Source organism: Ornithodoros turicata, chromosome 10, assembly GCF_037126465.1.
Source record: "Ornithodoros turicata isolate Travis chromosome 10, ASM3712646v1, whole genome shotgun sequence".
Taxonomy (NCBI): domain Eukaryota; kingdom Metazoa; phylum Arthropoda; class Arachnida; order Ixodida; family Argasidae; genus Ornithodoros; species Ornithodoros turicata.
The window spans coordinates 9236437-9260018 of NC_088210.1; the positions used below are offsets into that span (position 1 = coordinate 9236437).

General features: G+C 48.5%; 1 protein-coding gene across 1 annotated transcript; it reads right to left on the bottom strand.

Annotated features, from left to right (window-relative positions):
• Window positions 1-409: 409 nt before the first annotated feature.
• LOC135370135 (serine/threonine-protein phosphatase Pgam5, mitochondrial-like) lies at window positions 410-17433 on the bottom strand. Its single transcript, XM_064603822.1, has 7 exons — window positions 17331-17433; window positions 17107-17281; window positions 16873-17051; window positions 15970-16184; window positions 8350-8480; window positions 8228-8291; window positions 410-528 (listed from the first exon to the last, which is right to left on the bottom strand). The coding sequence occupies exons 2-7, from the start codon at window positions 17253-17255 to the stop codon at window positions 442-444; spliced, it is 825 nt and encodes a 274-aa protein (XP_064459892.1). The 5' UTR covers window positions 17256-17281; window positions 17331-17433; the 3' UTR covers window positions 410-441.
• Between the last annotated feature and the right edge of the window lie 6149 nt (window positions 17434-23582).

Here is a 23582-nt window from a genome sequence, read left to right on the forward strand (position 1 = left end):
CTTCGTAGCAGCCGTATGAAGTTTTAAATCACGTAATGTAAGTAGATCAAATCAAAATTGAGCAATTCAATGCACAAAAGCTGGCCCAAATGCACAAAAAGAAAATGACGGCGCTGACCTCAACTGACTGTTCAGATGTTAAGCCGTCATGGGTCGTCCTTCTCCTCCTTGTTACATCCCGGTTGGCGAGTCGAGGGTGAACGAGCACGGCTGTGTTTGTGTACCTTTTTTTTCTGGGAAAAAAACTGCATGCATCAAAACTTTCTGTGCTGTTTGACAAATTGACGCATATACTTTCATCAGATGTCTTAAACTGAAAATATCTTGGAAGGCCCTCTGTACGCCTTGAAGGGTACAAAAAAAAGCAATTTTGTTTAAAAAATGCAATGATGCATTACACATGCACAAAAAAAGTTTAAAATTAGTATTTATTCATTGTATCTATGACCTCGTGATCAATTCTTTGGGAAGGTGTCCGGTGTCGCCCACTGATCTGACTGTCACTCTTCCAGAAGGCAGCAGACACACCTGAAACATAATGGTAACATTACTATATTAGAGAAAGAAGTTCTGCATTGCACTTTCTACTCTTTTTTTTCTGTTTTTTTACGTGTGACATTTTCAAAAATGGCAAGGTAATCAGCTGGCCCATTGAAATCGCGCCTGCCCGCATGTTGCACTAAAAGATTATCACTTTAGCATTGTGCACCAGGGAGAAATGAAGCTCATGATGTAGTAGAACCCGGTTAATTCAAAGTCGCGCGGACAGCAAAAAGAGTTTCGAATTAATGGACCTTTTTCACACACGACTGGCGCACGACGAAACACGACTGGCGCGCGCCATCTATTGAATATGTAGGGAACCTTCTTTGGCGCCGTCAGGGTCATAGAGCATGCGCGAAAATGTTGTGAGAAAGGTCCATTACGCATACGGATTAAATGAACCCCTACCACAAACACCTGTAACGAGCGTCAGACCTAAAAAACTCGCATCAACAGTCGACGCGCATTTGTCCGGACGGCTTCTTTTCGTGTAAAAATGGCCGCATAGCGGGGGAACCGGATAAGTGAAACACGAAAATCCAGAGTGATCCTAAAAGGAAATCTTTATTGACCATTACACAGAAAACTATCCATTGTCGTCTGTTTCATTAAATACTACACGCATCCAGTTCTTGCAAGCCTTTGTGGATGGCACTGACTTGCGAACTACTGTTCTGATGCTCGAAAGATAATAGCGCTGTTCTCAGTGCCGCCCACGCATTTCCTATCGTCACAGCTGGTGCCCATCCACGTTTTCATCATCAGATTCTTCTCGAACACTATCGGAAGCGACGACATTAACGATGTCGTGATCTATGATTGCAGCGCAGGGGTCCTCGTTGCGGACTCTCTCTGTCTGAAATGACCACACTGCTCAGCGGATTACTTTTGTGTAACGTGCAAAGTGGGAAAGGGAAAAAACTCTTCCTAGCAATACCCTCTTTGTGTCAGTAAAAAGGCGGCCACGACCAGGGTTCTCGGCCTCGCTTGACTAGGTGTGGGCCAGGTGTCCTTTCTGGACAATGACCGGATAAATGAAGCCCATTTGTTGGGTATTAGTCACTTCTGTTCCCTGGAATTCTCGTCCGAGTCCGGAAGCTAAAGTCCGGATAAACGAGGGCGAAATACATGGGGAGCAGTGGCGTATCTAGGGTGTGGCAGGTGTGGACAGGTGCCATGGGCGCCAGGTGAACAGGGGCGCCATTATGTGGTCGGGTGTGAATGTGCCAGGTCGGACACTCAACTTGGCACATTCATAAACGATCTAAAGCACCCGCTATTAGAGAGGTTGTAGTGTGAAACCTAGTGCGGACCACACGAAAACGCATCCCCAAGGACATCGTGTTAACCATGTTGCCATGGGCGCAGGTAGCTCTAGATACGCCACTGATGGGGAGGAATCCGTCCCCATGCTTTCTTGTGCGGATAGTGCGGAATCCGGATAAATGAAGTCCGGATAAACGCGGGTCGACTGTATTTGTTTCTCGCATGCGGCAGTTGGCGTCCCATGTCACCGCTCGTTCGAGGCGGGCTAGCACATCCATCACGTCACTGTATGAGCTGTTAGCTTCCACAAAGTTGCGCACAACGTCAATGGCACCAACAACTTCAGAAAAAATGGGCGTGCGGGGCAGTTCATCACCGTCATTGTCGCACCGGTTGTTTGCCTTGAAAGTGTTCAGCAGGATATCCTCCGCGATCGTGGTGGCACATGTCTGTTCTGGATCCTCTAACCTTGCGTACTCTTCAAAAGAGCCGTAGCATTCTTTGGCGTTCGCCTCGGTGCAGGCGGTGACGTGTATGCCAAAGGGAGTCTGGCCATTAATGGGACCTGCCTATACCTGAGGCTCCACCCACTTTGAGGTATCTAGCCAATCACAGGTCGAAATACAGTTGTCTATTCTTACATCCATCCAGTACTTATACCTCACCCTTATCTACTGGGTGCCACCATTTTGGAGAAACTCGATTGATTTGTATTGAAACGGATATCGCTGGTGAAAGACCAACATGACGGATTTTGCGCCCACTTTTATCAACACCATCTGCATGGAGAGAGGCATGTCGGGAAGGCTCAGAATTGCAGAACTGGTTGCTGGCAGAAGTGATTGGCCAGGGGAGCGGTACAACCGCTGCTTCGTAGCAGACGACTGCCCGTATGAAGTTTTAAATCACGTAATGTTAGTAGATCGAATCAAAGATGAGCAAAGATGTATGTATAAATACAGTCCAATTATATAATGCAAAATCCTGCGTATAAGGGTCGTCCTTCTTGCTATTTTCCTGGTATCACGGTCTTCACTAGGCCTAACGCTAGCGACAAAACATCCCATTTTCGCGTAAATAATGATTCCGAAGGGAAAGTTGAAGCTGATTTTGCAGATGCGTACATGAGGATATATACTCACAGTATGAAATGAACGTAGCCTGTGAAAATTTTTTGTCACGAAATCTCCGCTTGGGGGCCGTTCCAAGCACCATCTTCCATCTTGGAGAAAATTTGGTGTCATGGCAGCTCCCATGGAAAATGGTAACCAATGAAATGCGTCCAAGTTTGATTGACAGGTCGAGCCTCTTTTTTAGGCTCCTCCTAATGGCCAGACTCCCTTTGGCATACACGGCACTGAGTACAGGAGACTTGCGATGCCACCTGCTGCCAGAGACTTCCCGCATTCTCTTTGTCCACATCCTCTCTGTTCGCTGCTACCACGCAATCCTGTACTGCGTCCCCGGGGTGGAACCCAGCATGCCGAAAGCACTGCTGAATGACGCTGGGCTAGAGCTGCTTCCAGGAACATGTAATCAGTGATACACCAAGCCGGTCAATTACGTAGTGCTTCCTGTTTTCACAGCAAAATAGTATCCTCCTCAGGAGGTGGCTCCGGTATATCTTCCTGGTATGCAGAATCACACCCTGGTGCATTGGCTGGGAAACTGCCGTCGTGTTTGGAGGAAGCAATGCTTTATCTTTATGGCGCTAGACCTCTACCTGTTTGTAAACAAATGACGTCATAATGTTCGACAGCGCCACAAGTTTGGTAGAGTTGAACTACGTTCAAAGCTAGTGGCGAACAAGGTCGCGCCTGAAAGCCACGGTCTTGAGGGGATTACGATGGTCTCTGAAAGGGACGCAACCTTCGGTCCTGCTTTCTTTCAGCGAACAATTGCTCATTCGTGGAACCCAGCTTTCCCCTTCCGATCTGTTTTGGTTTCAGTCTGTCTACCAACGTCATGATGACGTTTGTCGGGTAGAGGTTCATTGAACTTCCGTATGTAATAAGGGGGTATAATATATGTATAAGGGGTTATCCCCTTACTTTACGGGGTCGAAAAAATCCGAAACCGAGAAAAGGGCCTGATCTGAGTGTCCCTCCCATTGACACACATGCGTTTCCCATTCCTTACCCTCCTGTATCTGGCCAATAACTTGCATTACGGGCCTAACTTTTCTTTGGTAGGTACATACTGGTATGTGGATGTCGTCATAGCAAAAACAGTAACAAGGAGATAAGTCGACTTATCGCCTTATTGCATACAGAGGTTAAATTGTCCATGTTGAGCACAATGTGACGACCCTTTGCACTGAACTTCCAATCTGTCAGACGCGCATACTCTTCAAAAAGTGCTAAGGTTACCCAGGCTTTGGCGTTGCTGCGATAAATTGCCTCGTCTGTTGGCAGTGGGCGCGCGTTCTTAAAGGTCTTGCGACACTTTCTCTGATGTGTTGAAGCATAATAGATATGCATCGTACTCATTATGAGAACACTGTGGAAAAAAGAATTTTTCCTCTCGCTAGATTGGTTCGGAAAATAGGCGCAGCCACAAAACGACGACCCACGGTGTGACCTCACGGATCCCTCTCCCCCATTTGGCTTGGGAGACGCGCGTCTTCCCTCGCTGCTCCGGTGTGACGTCACCAATGTCGCTTCTTCGGGGCCGTTTTTCTCCGTACCTGCTCACGTCATGGACCTGAACACTTGAATATGGCATGATGCCGGGTGGTAGAATAGTTTTTCGTATTTACCTGGGAAAGTTAGAAACCAACTGTCACAACACCTTTAAGGCACCTCGGCTTTGCGTACTTGCCAAAGATCAAAAGTGGCAGCTTCTCTGCTACAAATGCATTAAATCGCACCAAACAGCACCGACATGCAGTCTTTTTTCTGTTTCCTTCCAGAGGCTCTTGGGTGCGGCCTTAAATGTCCGATCTGGCAGCATCTTATGAAACAGCGAGGCTTCGTCCAAGCTGAAAATTTCGTCCAGGCGAAATTCTTGCAGAAGTGGCTGCAGCGTGTGCGACGTCCAAGTGTCCACGACATCCTCGTTCCTGCCGCTGCTTTCGCCACACGTACCTTGAGATACGACAGATTATGACTAGAGCCTGAAGTTTTCGGGAAATATTTTTTTCGAAATTTGGGGGGTAAAAATGGGGTAATTAAACGTGTGCACTAAATTCGTGCGAATTCGGGTGGGAAAAACTTCCAGTATGCTAAATTCGGGGAGAAATCGGGCTCAGTTACTCAAACTAACTGTAGTGGTTTGATACAAACGGTGACATAACTGCATTTGCTGCCAAGCAATTAAGTTAGTGCCTTCCTACAGACGTCCCAGTGAGGGCAGTTTGCCGGGTAAAAATCGGGTTTCACCCTAAATAGGCAACCTTCAATTCGGGGCGCAAATTCGGGAAAGAATCAGGTAAAACCCTAAAACTTCAGGCTCTAATTATGACGTGCCTGGAAGTGGGAGAACCATCCATTGCTGCACGCGAGCCACGGTGTAAGATAAAGATAAGAGGTGATGACACTCTCTCATCTCGCCATATGCGAGGGCCGCGTTCAGATAGTGTTCGTGTCCCGAGCCCCCTAATCTGATTGCCATCTCTCGATGCGCAGTAAAACGGACAGGAAAGCCAAAGGTGACCTTCGCCTCTTGGCCTAAGGCAGCTATCTTGCACACTATGGGATGGCGATCAGGCGAGGATTCCTGCAGAGCCCTTTATAGAGAGAGCATGGCCATTATGAGAAGCCTAACTTAAAGCGTGTCGTGCAGCGTCACGGTTGAACGAATTCCCTCGTTGTGCGCTATTGTTATCCTGCCGTCGTGTGGTCGCCGACGTCATATTGATCCTGATCGCTGTTTACAATCCAAGGAGAGAAGACACGTGCGTACTTCTTGCTTCGAAAGCCTTTCGTCCTTCAACTCTTTCAGTTCGGCAACAGAGTCCCCCTTATCACTGGCGCCGGTGGGTGATAAGCCCGTGGCATTCCTGTAGATTACATTCGGCGCGACCACGAAGCAGTCGACCAGGTGGCGGACAGCTCCAATGTGGCGAGGACCAGATGTCCGATAAGTCTAACCGAACGGGAACCGAAACCGAAACCGAACCGATATAAAAAGTCTGGTTACAGGTTCGGGTTGGTGTGCGGTGGGGGTGATGTGAGGATTCGGAGCAGTGTGCCTGCCTCGATTGGCTGCACCCTACTCGGAGAAGGGATGAAAGGGGGGTCCTGTTAGTCGAAAAACAGAAATAAATGCCAAAAAAAAAAAAAAAAGAGATCTTGTAATATTTAGTTGCTACCTACAATTTTGTAGCGTATTAGAACCTCGAACCAGTTCCGGACCGGTTTATTGCCTCTGAACTGGTTAGTCAGACCGACATTCGTGGGCTCCGGAGCTGAACCGGAACCGAACTTTACGGCCGAACCCGAAAGAAATCGAAAAGCGTTTCGGTTCAACACTCCGACAGTGCCTTTCAAAACGTAAGTTGGCAGAGAGGTGTGTGTCGCCACCAAAACAGGCATTACCACGGGAGAGGAGCGTGCCACGTGGGCCACGTGCGTGGCCCCACGTGGTATCAGTGTTTAGACACAAAGCAGTGCCAATTCAGAGCTACATAAAACGCCTTTGTGTTCACAACAAACACACACATGTTCAGCGGCGTTCTACATCGTTGATGTGATCCCAGCCAGGTGATTTCGCGAAAGCTTGTTTTAACCCTAACCCCGGTTTAATGACCGGATTTTGCGTTCTCATCAGTGTTGTTATAAACGGGCTCGACTCTACAAACTGATTGAATACAGAATGTCCAAAATGTCGAGATAAGTGGGTACATACTTTAAAGTACCTTGCCTAGTTCTTCATACCTTACGTTAGGTATATTCGAGATGCGATACTTTGTACTGCACATAAAGTGTCAATGATGCAAAGTAACTGGTACTTTACCCGTCACTACCATATTGGCAAAGACCAATATTCCACCAATTAGACGTTCAGATATGATTTAAATCCCACGTGTACATAAATAGTATGCACACAGTGACCACTCATGAGACAAGATCGTACAGTGGTACGTAAGACGGTACGACATGACCTGCTTACAGATTAGAGATCTTTAAAAGTTTGTTCAAGCATGCTATACTCAGCCATTACTCAATGTGGACAAGGATGGCCACCTCTTTCAGTGGCAATGTTCATCCAGGACAATTCTAATGTCAGCAAATGCCAAGGGTGAAGGTCGCTGACACGTTTCCGCATTACCAAACTAGAACTACGTGGTTTCTGGAAAAGTGTTTCCGGTACCCCATGACCAGGTACGGATAACGAATTCCAGGTAATCAAATAAAAGATGGGGCTGTGTGAATAGTAATAATGCCGCATGCAGATACCCCAAATATTTGACTTTGAATATTGGATCCAATCCAATAAATGCAACATAATGACTTCAAGTGCAACCCTGTCTACAACATATCGAAAAAAAAAAAAAGAAGAGAAGAAAGAAATGCAGCAACAGGGGCACCAGACAGAAGTTAGCAAATTGCCCTTGCTGTTCCATGAGTAGCTTTATCTCGCAGCCCAATGGCAGCAATTTGTTTCAATATGGATGCATACTGAGCACTGGTGTAGCCAGGGAAGTGGTTTTGGATATTCAACCCCCCTCCCCTCCCCCCCTAGTAGTACCTTTGTTACTAGTTCACTCGGGAGAGGGAAATGAGGGGGAAATCCTCCTCTCCCACGTAAAGTCCCCACAGAACCCCCCTCGAAATATTTTTCTGGCTAAACCACTGGTGCTGACTAGAGCCCTGCACCATCCGCGGATATCCGCAAGATACTTGCGGATTCGGATGAAAATTTTTCACTTTCTGCGGTGTGCGGATCGGATGCGGATGGCTCGAGGTCGGATGCGGATGCAAAGGCAGCGGATCGGTAGCGGATCGGATGCGGATATACCGCGTGCTGTAATTTTTCCACTAGCAATTTATTTGTATTGCGAGCCGACAGCGAGCGCATGGTCGGGTTCCCCTTTGACCATGCACGGCCAAGACGGGAGAGGAGGCATTCTGGCGTCCACGCGAGCACCGACGAGGTAGCGTTCCACGCGTTCCAGAAGTCTCTCCATATCGCGTTTGTTAAAAGGTTTACCTTTGCTTATCGTCGTGAGTCCTTCCGTGACAGCATGGAGGCATCCGAAATTATACCAACATTCTTCCGGCGGTATTTACGCGTCCTTCGAAACTTGCGGATTTTGCGGATCGGATGCGGATATTGCGTTTTGCTCAGCGGATCGGATGCGGATAACGTGTGCGCGGATGCGGGTCGGATGCGGATGCCAAAAATCTCATCCGCGCAGGGCTCTAGTGCTGACTACCTCCCCCCCCCGAGTGGAGGCCGTTTTGAGGTACAGTACCTTGGTGATGCTAGCGTTGGCCACGGAAAACCTGAGCCACGCTTCAGGAGGCAGCTGCAGGACCCTGCGAGCAAAAGTAATGCGGTAAAACAACCTAGCGGTAACAGCACGGAGCTCGTTACCTGCACAGCCAGTAGCGAATAACATTGGCGTGACATACGATTATTTCGTACGAGTCTTGCGCCTGTTCTGCAGGAGCCCTGTGGAAGTATTTGCGGAAGCCGGCTTCGATTCGGGCTCCGTCGGTGTAGAACTGAAATGGAACGTCCCCCAACATTATCTGTACTGTAATATAACAGCGTAACACTAAAAAAAGGAGTACACTAAAAAACCATGCTCTCCTACACAAAGAAGCTCCCTGAAATGTTATTAGCCGGCATTCACATGGGGCAACTTTTCCCAGCAACTCGAAGCAACTCAAACCTACGTCTTTCGAGCAATTTCGGGTCCGTGTTCACACGCAGCAACTCGGTAGCTCCACCCACAAGCAACCTTATCGCGACCGGACAATGTGGGTTCGGATCGAACTGGTGGACTCTTTTCTTTAGCTGCTGTTTATCAAATTTCAGTCAGTTTTATTGCCCCAATAGATCATTTTTGCCTTCCAGAAGTGGCAACTGATATGTTTCCGTGAAGTTCGTACAAAAAGAAAAAGTTATCTCTCAACTACACCTGCAGGATTTGAACCCATGAACCCACAACGAAATACACAACGCCATCAGGAGTTACGTGGCAATGCTCCCCTTTCTGATTGGCCGGTGCACGAGCAACTTCTCAAGTTTTCGGTCGGGGAGCGATTCGCAGCAATTCTGAGCAACTCGAGTTGCTGGAGGTTGCCGGCTGACAGCAACTCCAAAGTTGCTCATAGTTGCTGGAAAAAGTTGCCCCATGTGAACACTGCCTTAGTAGAGCCTGGATTTCTAGGCCAATGCGTGTTTTTTTTTCCTGCAGTCGCGATTGTGCGTTTTCATTGCAGGAGCAGGAATTGGGTGCTGGGAAACCTGTCTACAGGGAGGTCCACCAACCGTGATAGAAATTTGTAGTATAAAAAAACGTAGGCCCCGGAGAGACATGCGACTGAGGGATTTTTTTTCTGCCAATAACTTCTGCCACATATATTGGTAACATTTTTATCTCATTTCAATTGACAGAAAGTTAGTTTCTCGAATTAAACTCCGAAACTTCCCAAGGCAACCTAACGTTTTCTTTTGAGGAAATGGGTTCCTCGTGGTCATTTTACTCAGTATAGCACATAATCCCACTCGTGATGTGATGGCAACTGCCGAAATAAATTTGCCGAAAATCTGTGGAAATGAGCCCTTGTCTCCACCTCTTTTTTGACGGCTCGTAGTTTGAGCGCGAAGCTGCGAAGAAAGGAGGTTACATTGACACGCCACACAATGGGGGAAAGGGCAAAACACAGTGCTCACTTTTAGCTATAGGATAGACACACCACCGGCCTTCTTTCTGGTGTGGTTAAAGGGGCACAAAACAGGTCGAGGAACATTCTCCAATTATTATGCTCAATGAAAGAAAGTAGCTCACGATATACCAAATAAGAAATTCTTCTGCTTCTAGCGAGCGTCTTTAACACGAAACAATGCCATTCAAAGAGCATATCCCGCGTGAGTCTCTTGTTGAATTCCAATGGCAGATTCGGAGCATTTCCAGAGCAAGTTTTGTGCTTGCTCTCCGCCGAGAGCAAGCCTGTTCCATTGGCAGATTAGGAACAGTTCTGGAGTCTTCCAATGGGAGCTTCGGAGCGGCGTTCGAGCCAAGGTCGCTCCAGGGAGCAACCCAGACTGCTCCGTCAAAATAGGCAGATTCAGCCGGAACTCTACGTGACGTGTCACTTGTCGCTCGTGCTTCCTATTTCCTGTCTCTGCTTCGGCAACATGGCCGCTTCCCGACGCGTCTTCGCCGTGACTAGTATTTAGTGTCGTACGTTAGCAATTTTGTTTCTCGAAGAAAGCAATAAGCCAGACATCACCAGGGCAACGTTAGGAGATTAGGAGGACCTTGATGTTGCAAAACATGCCGTTGTATTGGAACATGAGTACAATCTGCTTCTTCTTCTTCTTCCTCCGTCTCTGGCCGCCATCCACCAAGGAAGATTGGCCAGGGCTAAACTCCAAGTTGGGCGCGAGTGTTCCAGTCGCAGATTCGGATCACTTGCTCTAGGCCAGATCAAGCCGCTCCACTGCGGAGTGTGCCACTTGCTCCGACTCTGCCATTGGAATTCAACACCTCCTTATCCTTGTAACTTGGTCACAACACCATCTTCCAATGTAAAGCAACACCGAATACTAGACACTGGGGGTGGGGGAGATTTCGCTCTCCTGAGGCAAGACACAACTGAGGCAAGCTGCAGCTCGCGAGGCAACAAGTTGCGGGAACAAGTTGCGGTGACCTCGCGGAGCAATACAGCACTGCAAACACAGTGAGCACGTGAAGTAGAATATTGAGGGTTTTTGGTACGGTCTGAACTGGCTATATAGGATTTGACAAGTGGGATTATGTTTAGAATTGACCTCGCTTCTCGATATTACAACAAAATTAATGTATAAGCGTCCTGCATTCTAAATGGTTAATGATGCGCGACGTCAAAATGATGTGTGGCTATTGTCGCCAGGACATCGCAGGGCAGGGCATGAGGGCGAAAAGAGTGCAGCGAATATTCAGTCGGTTTGGAGCCATTATTCACGTCTCTGTGACAACAATTATTTTTGAAAACATTCACCGTCGCCAACAAATCACAATGAATTTAAGAAAAGTGTACCTCGTATACCTGTTCATTGCCCATCTAAAGAAAAATGTTTGATACCCAGACATACTGAAGATATCATGTGGTCATTATCAGGGTGTCGAACCGAACCCGAACCCGAACCCGAACCGAAAACCGTACCCGAACCGTTATTTTTGCCGGAACCGAACCCGAACCCGAACCGAAATTTTCAGAACACTGCTGAACCCGAACCGGAGCAGAACCATAAAAAATAATAGTGGTAACCGGTTCGCAACAAAACGGTTCGGACATAGAAGTCAGCACAAGAGTTCCTCTCTATCCCCGAACGAAGACACATCGGTATCATCATCACGCGCCTGTATCATGGATTTAAGAAATTTTCACATGGAGGAAGGAAACACAGGAGCGGCCGTTGCGAGCAGATTTCCGTGGGACCCCTCTGGCGGTCGCTCCTGTCAAAATCGCCATTACTTCCTGTCCACCACATGATCCTCTCTAAAGTTTCGATTTGGCAACGCTTTGTTGGTCGCGCTGCTTTTCGTGCTTTTATGCTTTTCCAAAGTCATTTACTCTTAAAATGTGAACACCACTGCAAAGTGTTATCGTGTTCTTACCGCGGTTGCGGCTGTGGTTCAACAGAAAACAGCTCTGCCACGGGAATACGTTTCATTCGTAAGCACGTACTTGACCGGTTGTTTCGTACCCCTGTCTGTGAGAGAGTCATCTTGAATCGTTCCTTTGCAAGCTGACGCTATGCTACAGCTGCAGATTCAATTGATTTGCTCCATCGTTGTACACATTTGATTACTGGCATGCTTTACCACTTCAGCAACAAACACACAAAACGTGGCCACGTCGCCACGCAAACATCGCTGCCACGAATGATGTTTCTACTCCTACGTGGTTGTCCTACAGACCCTGACCGGTCTTGTAGTAGAAGAGTAAACCAAGAGTAAACCTCCGAACACACAAAAATAAAGCTGGACGTGCGGCGTTCATTACAATCGATTACAATGCAGATGTCTGAACTACAAGACAATCTTTTTAACATGTTGAAGCGCAGTTGTCCTTGTGAGCGCCGCCTGGCGCCCCACGCACGCGGTGATGCGGCGTCTACTCTTCAGAGACGAGGTGCCACGCGGACGAATGCAACAGGAATGGAGTAGGCCAGTTATGTAGCTCTACACGACGAATATGTGATCAAATAAGCGCCCAAGATTTCTTTTCACACGTGAGCAGTAAAAATTAAACAAGTCAGAAACATGAGAAGTGGAGAAGGAGCGTACGCAGAACGCTGCCTGTTTGATTGGTCGTGGTTTGAAAAGTAAATGTAGTTCTGCTTATTGGTAGTGCAGTTGTGTCGTGATACATTGCCTTTGTGAGGTGGATTAACTAGTACACTGCTGTGAGCTCGGACAGAGTAAGGCTGGCAGGCTTATTTTCGACATGCTTCAGTACGGTTTCAGATCGATTCACGCTGCGAAGGCAGTGTGCCGGCAAGTACTGTCGTCTATCTTACGCTGTCCATCTTATTAGGCTTCCTTTAAGTTTATCTTGCTGGCACTGTGCGTGTGAAAAAGAGATTTTGGGAACAGACAGTAGCGGGACAACACCGCTTCACTCTATTTGCAATAAGTGTTCATCCATTTCTTATTTCTCTCGCTAAAGAGCTACCTCACCGCTAAAGACGTCAATGCAGACAACAGCAGTAAGCTATTAGCCACGCATTTCCTGATAAAAGCAGTTTTATGGAACATATAAAACGGAAGCGTTGAACCGGTTCGGGGCTGTGAACCGCTTTGCGAACCGGTTCGGTTTTTGGCGTGGCCGAACCGGAACTGAACCGGAACGAAATCAAAACAACGCGAACCCGAACCCGAACCCATATTTTTTGCGGTTTGACACCCTGGTCATTATGGCACCATGTACACCATAGCATGGCTAGGGCCTGACTTTTTAGGGTTATACCTGACTAAGCCCGATATTTATCCCCCCCAATTCAAAACAGCGAAAACAGGGTTTAGCCCGAGATTTGCCCGAAAGCTGCAGGACCAGAGGGATCCGAAGCCATCACAACTAACACACCACTCTGGAAACAGTGTTGTAATTGCATAAACATATACAGTGGAATCTCTTTAAACGGAACTCGAAGGGACCGAGGAAATCTGTTCCGTTTATCAGGAGTTCCATTTACTGAGTTGTGATGCAAAACGATAAACTGTGTCAATTTCAGGGGTGTGGAAGCTGTAACTAGTCTTGTGCACATTACTGTGTCTAATACCTCTCATAGAGACCAGAAATAGGCACACAATTAAGAAGTTTATTCTGACCCTTGTTGAGGTGTAAAGAATCGCTCAAGCGTTGTTTGGAAAAAACTGATTAAACCTTTGCTTTTGAATAATGCTCTCCATATCCAAAAGGTTACGCAGGAATGGTTCAGAGCCATGCTGCTGTGCAAAAAAGTTTTTTCCACGCTTTATCCACAGTACCAAGCACTTGTCAAGCTCTTCGTGTGCACAGAGTCGCAGTCTTTTTCTTTCTGGTCCAAACGCCGAAGCACTAAATGCGTCACGTAGCTTGTCCTTTTCACGAAGAATTCTTGTTAGCGTACTCTTCGGCATTCCATACTTCGTTGCAAGCGCAGTTTTGGTGAAGCTCCCACCCTCAAAATCTTCGATAACTTGAATTTTCCTTTCAAGAGGAAGAGCATGGTGTGCACGCTTCGGCGATGCCATCATGAATGGCGTGTCGTGTTAACCCTAATCATGGCCGCACCGGAAGCGGAGAAGGTTAGGTCGCGATGAGCATACTGATGCCGTTGGCGTGCTCAGCCAGTTTCGTTTACACGGTGTGGCCAAAATTTTGTTACCGATTAACGAGAGTTTTTATACATTGTATGAATATGAAACCAAACAACCTCCATTCAATTGTTCCGTTTAAGCGGTAATTCCGTTAAAGCGACTTCCATTTAACGAGATTCCACTGTATACTCATACAAACTGCCAAAAACGGAGACCATGCTGCCTCTGCGCAGCAGCCTTATGGGTTTTACCCGTTTTTTTTCCTTCCTTTGTCTCCTTTCTTCCACATCTACTTTTCGTCTTCAAACTGATCCCCCCCCGCAAAAAAAAGTGTGAGGAGTGTTGACCCCCTTCAGGGTCGCTGAACGCATGAATGGCCCCAAAAGGAGGATTGTACACACCCTTATCCCATCTGCTCTACGCATCCCGAACCCTCGTGACTCTACTTGACCCCGGGCACTGGGCTAGTTTAGCACGGAACAGTTCCGAGTTCGTCGCAGCTGCTACTCAGTTTGAGCTGGGCCCCATTCACAATTTGTGTAAATTAGCTCGTTAGTACCTCAACACCTGTGGGTAGTAAAACTTCCGTGCGCTATATCGTGCGGTCTCGGTCACACTTGGACTTCTTTCCTTGCACTGTCTCTGAGATAACTACCCCCAAATCACCGCCGCTCATTTTTCGAACTTTTTATTTGTCCGAAAAACACCGAACTTTGGAAAACGTTAAAATTTCTGATAAACAGCCTCCAAAGTTTTCCAAAACGCAAGCTCGGAAAACTTAGAACCCCGGTCGTGGGTAAATACTATGTGCATTATCTTCCAAAGCTGTGGTGAATATATGGGGTTCATCATTTTCGGGTTAAACTCGATTTTTCGCGGTAGTTCCCCCAAACAAATTTTCAAGTATTCGGGAAAAACCCGATATCTACCCGAAATTCTTGCGGTCCTTCAATCTGTCGTTCTCTTTAAACCGTAGGAAAAGTGAATTACAATATAATACAGTCGGCCCCGTTTATCCGGACGGTGCCGTTCCCAGCGGAATAGTCCGGATACCGGGGCATCCGGATAAATGAAACGACCGAATAGAAAGGTCCTACAGAGCAAGGTTTAATTAAAACACAGAAATCTCGTCAATGACAGCTGTTACATACTAGTGTAGGCACTCGATTCCTGCAAACTTTTGCTAATTGCATTGAGTTGAGCCACGCTGCATGTTGCGCTGCTCGAAGAATGTCAGTGCGGTCGCAAAGTGTCAATGTCCGAGCCTTGTTTCTCACTGGCGTCATCGGCACCGTCTTGCTGCACATGGTCGGAGGCAACAGCAGCAATCACACCGTCATCAGTCGTAGCTGCACACGCGTCATCATCCTTATCAACGTCAACGTAGTTAGAAACCGCAGCATCGTCTACGGCAGTCGCAGTGAGTCTCTGCATCAGGGATCGCAGCTCAACGGGCCGTAAGCAGCAGGCCCTCGGGTTGGAGTTTTCCCCTCTAGAACCGGACAGTTGCTCGAAATATTTCCAAATGACTCGACTGGTCGACGTGAGTGTGACCCAACGAACACAAATAAAAAAGGGGGTCATCGTGCACGGTTGTCTCCCCTACGGAGGAATGTAGGTCCCTGACGTGTGACGGGACGGTAAAACAGCGAAAAGGGTGACGAAGCGGAGTCAGCGTCTCCTCTTACTCACGGTAGTCCGGATAACTGAAGCTGGATTACAAGAATTTTCGACTTTCGTTCCCTGGAATTCTTGTCCGAGTCCGGAAGCTGAAGTCCGGATAAACGAGAACAAAATACATGGAGGAAACTCCGTTCCCGTGCCTTTTGTCCGGATACCGCGGGATCCGGATAAATGAAGTCCGGATAAACGGGGGTCGACTGTATCAGCAAAGAGAGCTATCTGTGGCAGCACATTTGTCCTCTGTTTATGATCCCCTCCTGCAGGGGTCGAAGACAAGGTTTTGTGGAGCTAGCTTGGGGTAAGTGTTTGAATACCACGGCCATTCGCTACCGCAGTTCCAAGCGGAAATATTAAGATTATTGTTTCTCGTCCTGGTGTCATAGAAACGAAGAACCCTACGGATGTAATGTGGTGGTGCAAAATGTGGATAATATTAAAAAGTGGCAAATCTATAACAATAATTTCTCCAGCTCTGAAACAGTTAATTATTAAACACAAAAACGGTGCACTACCGTGGATTCCGGCTTCCAATATCCAATTGGTGGTTCCGGTGGAACGGGGGCTCCTTCACGTATCAACTCGCAGGCCTCCATCGGCAAGGACTCAAAGTGCTTGTGGATGATCGTCGCCGTCTCCACTGCCCGTGTCATTGTTGAGTGGATGATCTTGGAGAAAGGATGGCCCAAATGTTGAAGTCGCTGACCAGTATAATCGGCTTGCTTCCTACCTGGAGGATACATCCCAGTGAGATGTCTTTGTGATTTGACAGATTTTGGGTAACACGAAAATAAAAGCTCAACTAAAGTGATACTGACAGCAGTATTCCACGTCACATATTATATGGGCATGGTAGCAGTACCTGTGATCAAATTTCTAGTGTACGGAAGCCCAAGTTTGTGTTCCTATGGCCCAGTTTCACCAAGCCTGACTAACCTAGCCTCGCGATGAAAAATTTACCGTCTGCGTCGGTTCCACAAAATATATTATCGTAACGATAGCTCGCATTCTCGCTTCATATTTCCACCTACATACATATTCAATCGCACTGACCATCGTAATTGTAACCACGTAATGTAACGATGAAAGATGAAAGTCACTGAAATGGTTAGCGAGCTGTAGGACTCCAACCCACATCTTCTGGATTACCGGCCCAGGCCTCTACCAATTGAGCTAAGCTAACACACCTCCCCAGCGACTTAAATGGGCGCGTCCAACTGAAGGGACAAACTAACCACTCTCTCTCACTCACTATCCTTTCCCTCTTATTTTTCTCACTGATACATACATTCATACGACGCAAGCGGCAACTGTAGAACATGAGAGCGTGTTCCAGGAACATGTTCCAGGAACATGTTCCAGCCTCAGAACATCAATTCTCTCATGTTCAATAGTTTTTCATGACCCGATGAACGTACCGAGTTCCGTGAGAGTGAGGTATTGGTCCGACTCCCCGCTTTGGTTGTACTGGCTATGACGTATGAGGAAAATATGCCTCGTCGCCTTTGACTTTGCTTTCTGCAGGTCTTCATTATAACGGTTCTGTTCGTCAGGTCCGTCACTTTTTGGTGGCCGGGCACAACAGGCAGGATCACGTCTGAAACGAGAGACGATCGTTCAGCTGGGCAATTAAACGAGCGTCTAGTATACACCTGTCCCAGTTGTAATCCCATCGCACAGACGGTGATGAATTTGTGGTCCAGGATGCGTATACTTTCTCCTTTCTTGAATCTTTCGAGGAGATCACGAAGGCCGCTATGCTGCCTCCTACGATTCCTCCGATAACCCGAGCAGCAACCATTTAGAAAGCTCTTCTCAAATTTGTATCTGCATGGGACCAAACTTCGTGTGGTGCGTAGACTACAGTGTGTTTTACCTGATCCCTCGCTGCAAGACAGATACCCAGCGGGAGTTACAAACAGTGGCAAAATACGTAACCAATCGGCACCTGAAAATAGAACTTCGAGTTCTTGACTTGTTCCCACCCTACTAGACGGCGCTGCTGGCCCGCATGCACCTTTCACTTTCGGTTTCGATTTGTTCGCGTTGGGCAATAAAGAGCTTTGGTTTTGCGTCACTTTGAAATCGTCAACTCTCTTCTCCCCCTTCTTTTCAGATATTTGTTGGCTATAGTCGTGACGATGCCCACTTGAGTGCGGCCAACAACGGCAACTAAAGTCCTATGTTTTTTTCTTATCTATTTCCATTCCATAAATATCGAGCAATGGAGGACGCATAATCCACTTATCTACTTCATAGTGCGTATAGTGATACGGAATCCGTATTTTAGGGCCCTATATTCCAGGCATGTGTCGTCGAGTTCCTCGTTCCTGTTATAGTTTCTCGCAATTCATTGCACTTCCCGGGGATGCAACTATACGCATGTTCACATGCGGTTCGGTGACCGAAGGTTGACGCTTTTGTCTTCTCATCTTTAATTTTTTGCTTTCTGTGGGGTCTATCCATTTAGGTGTTCCTTGCAGGAGTAGCAGAATTCGTCAGTTGACGAGTTCAATTCCGTCCTATTTTTTGCATTCAAACTCAAGCCGAATTAACGATGAAAGATGAAAGTCCCTGAACAGGTTAGCCAGCTGTAGGACTGGAACCCACATCTTCTGGATTACCTTTTCAATGACTTTCATCTTTCTTAGTTAATTTCTTAGGTTTTTGAGGCTTTGCATGTATTTGTCCTTTCTATGTTGTTCCAGCCTCAGAACACATCAGTTCTCTCATGTTCAAGCTGAATTGCTTGCATTTGCTCCTGCCTGTTTTAAATATTCTCAACAATAATTATTTCCTGAATAAGTAAATAATAATAATAAGTAATATTATTCAGAGTATGTAAACTGTTCTGAAGATTTTATAAGGACCGCCTGTCGGCTATTGCCGCCAACAAGCGATCCCAATCATCAGCAGCACGTGACACGACACCAGTGAAGCTGAATGTTGGCTAGAGTTGAAAGCTGACTGATAGCTTGTATGTGGGTGAGCTCTTTCTCGTCTAGTTTGTACACATTCCGACATTCCGACATTGATGACAATACACACTCCGACATTGCTTGATACAATTGGTACACAGTTGGCGATACAAGGTCTATTCGAATTCTAGAACCCTCACACGGGGTCAAGGCATTCTTCAGCTGTGGCTCGCCTCAGCGAGCTGGCACCGCAATTTTATTTTTTCCGTCCTTTCAGGTCATCTTTTGAGCTTCAGCTTGACGGCAAATCATTTCGAATTGTAAATGTTTATGCGCCTGTACGTCGTAGCCGGCGATCAGACTTCTTCCGTCGCTTAGACACTTTTCTTTTTGGCAGCGAAAACTTTATACTTGCTGGTGATTTTAATTGCACGATCGACCTCCAATACGGTAGGCAGGCCTGCAGAGAATTGGAGCGCCTTGTAAGCGCCGTTGGCTTAACTAACGCCTGGTCTCACGTTCATGGCGGCAGATACGAATTCACTTGGGTTAACTCCCGTGGCCATCACAGTCGGCTGGATCGCTTCTATGTGTCTCCGGGAATGCTTAATTCTGTCTCTGGGTGCAACACGAAACCGGCCGGTGATCACTGATCATCATGGTGTCGTTTTGTCTTTATCAGGACTGAAGAATTTTCGCTCCGGTCGCTGCCTTTGACGATTGAACGCGTTTTTGCTAGAAGACCAGGAAATTAAAGATGATATGCAACATTGGCTGTCTGAAGAATGTTCCGTACCCGATCATGGGTCCGATCACTGGGAGGCTTTGAAGCTGGGAGCTGCTGATCGCTTTCGATGTTGGGAAAGACGGCGCGCGCGTGAACACCGGGAGTGCAGGGACGCACTCAGGCAGGTCTTAGCTATTCTACGCCACCCTGGCTCTCGCAGCCATAACTCTGCATCTGATATCGCGGATGTGCAGAGCCGCCTGATGGCCATGAGAATGCGCTCCTGGCGCAGTTTCGCAGCGAAGCGAAACGTCGAACGCTGGTGTCGGGGAGCATACTGCTCCCGCTTACTCCTCCGGCGCAATGTGGCAGGAAACCCGGCCTCGGATATTGCCGTTGTCCGGTCAGCTGACGGCTCACTTCTCACACAACCTGATGACGTTTGAGGTGCAATGCGTGAGCATTGCGCGGCCCTTTATCAAGAGTCATCATCCAACGAGCCGGTGGTTAGCCCGGAGTGCCCACTCCCGGTGAAACAAATGGAGTTCGCACACTAAGGGCGCTCACGCAAAATGAACTCTTTGCCGCCGTTTCGTCAATACCGAACGGGAAGTGCCCCGGCATTGATGGCCTCCCAGTCGAGTTCTACAAACGTTTCTGGAGGGTAATTGGCGGTGCTTTAACTCGTATACGTAACCTATGCTTGTCGCGAGGCGCGCTCTGCTCCACGATGCAGAGTGACGTAATTGCCCTTCTCTGCAAAGACGCGTCAAGAAAGCAGGACCCGGATACGTATCGCCCCATAACACTTTTGACTTGCGACTACAAAATTCTAGCCAAGGCGCTTCTCCTACGTGTTTCGTCGCAGTTGGAGAAAGTCTTGCACCCATGTTAAGGCTGTTCGGTCCCTGGCAGGTCATCGGTCCTCCACAGGATGGCGATCCGTGACGCCATCCAGTGGTTAAACCTGAGACAGCTAACAGCGGTGTAGGCCTCATTCGACCAGGCAAAAGCTTTTGACAGAGTGCGTCATTCGTATCTGTTTTGCATGCTTACAGCCTACGACTTCCATGAAGCGTGGGTTCGCTTTGTGGAAGTGTTGTACCTTGGTGCGAAAAAAGCCTGGTCTCCGTTGTTGGTGGTCTATCGCGTCCGATTGGGATAACGCGCGGTGTACGGCAGGGCTGTCCCCTTTCTCCTGTGTTGTACGCTGTTGCAATCAACCCGCTCCCGGATCGTTTAAGCTCCCTCCCTGTCCTTCTTAGTTTGCCCTGTGGTTGCCCCCCTCCTGTTTTCGCGTATGCAGATGATATCTCTGTCATGTTACCGGAGGAAGGCTGCCCTGAACCTGTGCTGAAGGCATTCGACCAGTATGGTAAAGTGTCTGGCGCACAACTCACCAGGTGTAAGAGCAGTGTCCTCTACATTAATGCGGAACGTTCCCGCGTTGCCCCCTACGGCGTACCCTCAAAAACTCTAGTCAAAATCCTCGGCGTTGTCTTCGATTCTAGTGGGGTATCTCCTGTAAACAGGACTAGAGTGCTTAAACGTTCCTCCGCTGTTCTCCGTGATCTCAAATCTGTAGACCTGCCCCTCACTTTCCGTGCCCGCTTACTGGCCTGTCTGGAATGTCTGCCACCTGCAGTCATTCGAGTCGCCATAACTTGAAACGCATTCCGTTTCCTGTTCGCTGGTTCAGGTGAATGGGTCAGGAGGTCACAGCTGTATCTCACGCGTGATCGGGGCAGTTTGGGCGCGCCGGCTATCACGGAGCAATGTCTAGCACTGCAGATCCGTGCTCTTTTTGAGGAGCTTCACAGTCCTGGTCATCCAGCTTGCGCTTTGGTGTACTATTTCCTCGTTCATGCACTCCGATGGTTCACCGATATCACTGACAACCGCCCCAAAGCAGAAGTTCCTTCCCCCTTTTTCACAGCTTGCATAGCTGTCGTCAGACGCATACGCGAGATATCCCGGACGCTCACATCTCTCTTTGGGAAGCCAGAGATTTCTACGCCGCACTCATGGAGGCGCCGCTGGTTCCCTCCCTGCCTGGAGCTGTGGGTGGTCCTTCCGGAAGCGCCTGGCGACGTATCACGGCTAACTGGTTGGACGCTCGTCGGGCGAGTCTCCAGTGGAAGCCGGCTCATGGTGTCCTGCCGCTCCGTGAACGTTTACACCGATTCCATATTTGTCGCACGGATCACTGCCCGTCTTGTGGCATCTCGGATTCACCAGAGCACTGCTTCCTTCAGTGCCCGAATTCCGCTGCTCCTGTGGAGCAGAGTGGCGGTTGTTTTTGATCTTCCGAGAGTCGAATGGGCCACTGTAAGGTTCATGAAACCGTTGCCGGTTGCAGCAAGGGATCGGACGCATTTGGCATGTCTGATTGCGGAAATAACTTTCCAAATTTGGATACGCCGTTGCCGGTTATCCTTCGGTGGACCCGACTGCGGTAGTTTAGGTCTGTTTCAGGCAGTTCGTACTGGACTGCGGGCGCTGATCACCAGGGAGCACGCAGTGCTCGGCCCAGTCGAGTGCTCCCGTCGCTGGCTTTGCTCCACTCGCATCTTCCGCTATGATCAGGGTGAGTGACACATTCTATTCTAGCCAATTTGCTAGACTTGTACTGTTCTCCGTGGCTACTCTCCCGTATATCATGAATTGTTCGCATGGTATGGCCCGTACAATCTCCCTCGGGATCGTTGTTATCCCGCCTTTCAGCATAGTGCGCTTCTAGTGTTCCTGGTTGCGTAGAGGGGCTTACCTCCACAGGCAACTCTCCTGGTTCATGACGATACACTGCACACAACACACATGAGCAAACATCTTAGCGATCGACGTGAATAAAACCCTTTCAGGAAATAACTTCAGGCAGACCCATCCGACAGTTAGCGATACGAAAAACAATATCTGAATAAATCCCCCCCCCCCCCCCACCCACACACAGTAAAAAGCAAGACCCAAATGCCTATCGTCCTGTTTCACTGCTTAATACGGACTAGAAAATTTTATCGAAAGAATTGTTCCTGTTTTACGGGCCTCTGCTGTCCCTGAGCGTCCATCAGGCTTCACGCGCAGGCTTTACGAGACGCCTTGTTTTGGGCACGTAGGCGGCGGCGACCTTGTGTTTCAGTGTCGTTTGACCAAAGGGAGGACATTGACTGCGTTCTTCACGAACACATGTACCGTGTGTTGGAGGCGAGGGGGTACGATCGCGAAATCATATCGTGGTTTCGAGCACTGTACACTGGCGTGTCAGCTTTCATTGAGTGTCAAGGGGGGTACCTCTGCTAACTTCCCTATAAGTGTGGCTGTCCGACAGGTCTGCACCTTGTCACCGGCGTTGTATGCCCTATAGTGTCTAGCCCGCTTTTGGAGTCCTTCGCATCCTGGGTTGCATCCCGGATGCTGGCCCTTCCGAGCACATTCGCGCCTCCACTTTTCGCGTATGCGGACGATCAGTTCGCTCATCCTGACTGAAGAGGATGCTATCGGGAATGCGTTTCAGGTAATAGAGAGCTGCTGTAGGGTTTCTAATCCACAGACCAATAGAGAAAAAAAGCGCACTACCTTTTGTTGACCTCAGCCCGTCGTGCTCCGCACCCTTTGGTATTCCTGTGAAGAATGCCGTGCGCGTTCTCGGGCACGTTCCTTTGGTATTCCTGTGAAGGATGCCGTGCGCGTTCTCGGGCACGTTCCTTTGGTATTCCTGTGAAGGATGCCGTGCGCGTTCTCGGGCACGTTCCTTTGGTATTCCTGTGAAGGATGCCGTGCGCGTTCTCGGGCACGTTCCTTTGGTATTCCTGTGAAGAATGCCGTGCGCGTTCTCGGGCACGTTCCTTTGGTATTCCTGTAAAGGATGCCGTGCGCGTTCTCGGGCACGTTCCTTTGGTATTCCTGTGAAGGATGCCGTGCGCGTTCTCGGGCACGTTCCTTTGGTATTCCTGTGAAGAATGCCGTGCGCGTTCTCGGGCACGTTCCTTTGGTATTCCTGTAAAGGATGCCGTGCGCGTTCTCGGGCACGTTCCTTTGGTATTCCTGTGAAGGATGCCGTGCGCGTTCTCGGGCACGTTCCTTTGGTATTCCTGTGAAGAATGCCGTGCGCGTTCTCGGGCACGTTCCTTTGGTATTCCTGTAAAGGATGCCGTGCGCGTTCTCGGGCACGTTCCTTTGGTATTCCTGTGAAGGATGCCGTGCGCGTTCTCGGGCACGTTCCTTTGGTATTCCTGTGAAGAATGCCGTGCGCGTTCTCGGGCACGTTCCTTTGGTATTCCTGTAAAGGATGCCGTGCGCGTTCTCGGGCACGTTCCTTTGGTATTCCTGTGAAGGATGCCGTGCGCGTTCTCGGGCACGTTCCTTTGGTATTCCTGTGAAGAATGCCGTGCGCGTTCTCGGGCACGTTCCTTTGGTATTCCTGTGAAGGATGCCGTGCGCGTTCTCGGGCACGTTCCTTTGGTATTCCTGTGAAGAATGCCGTGCG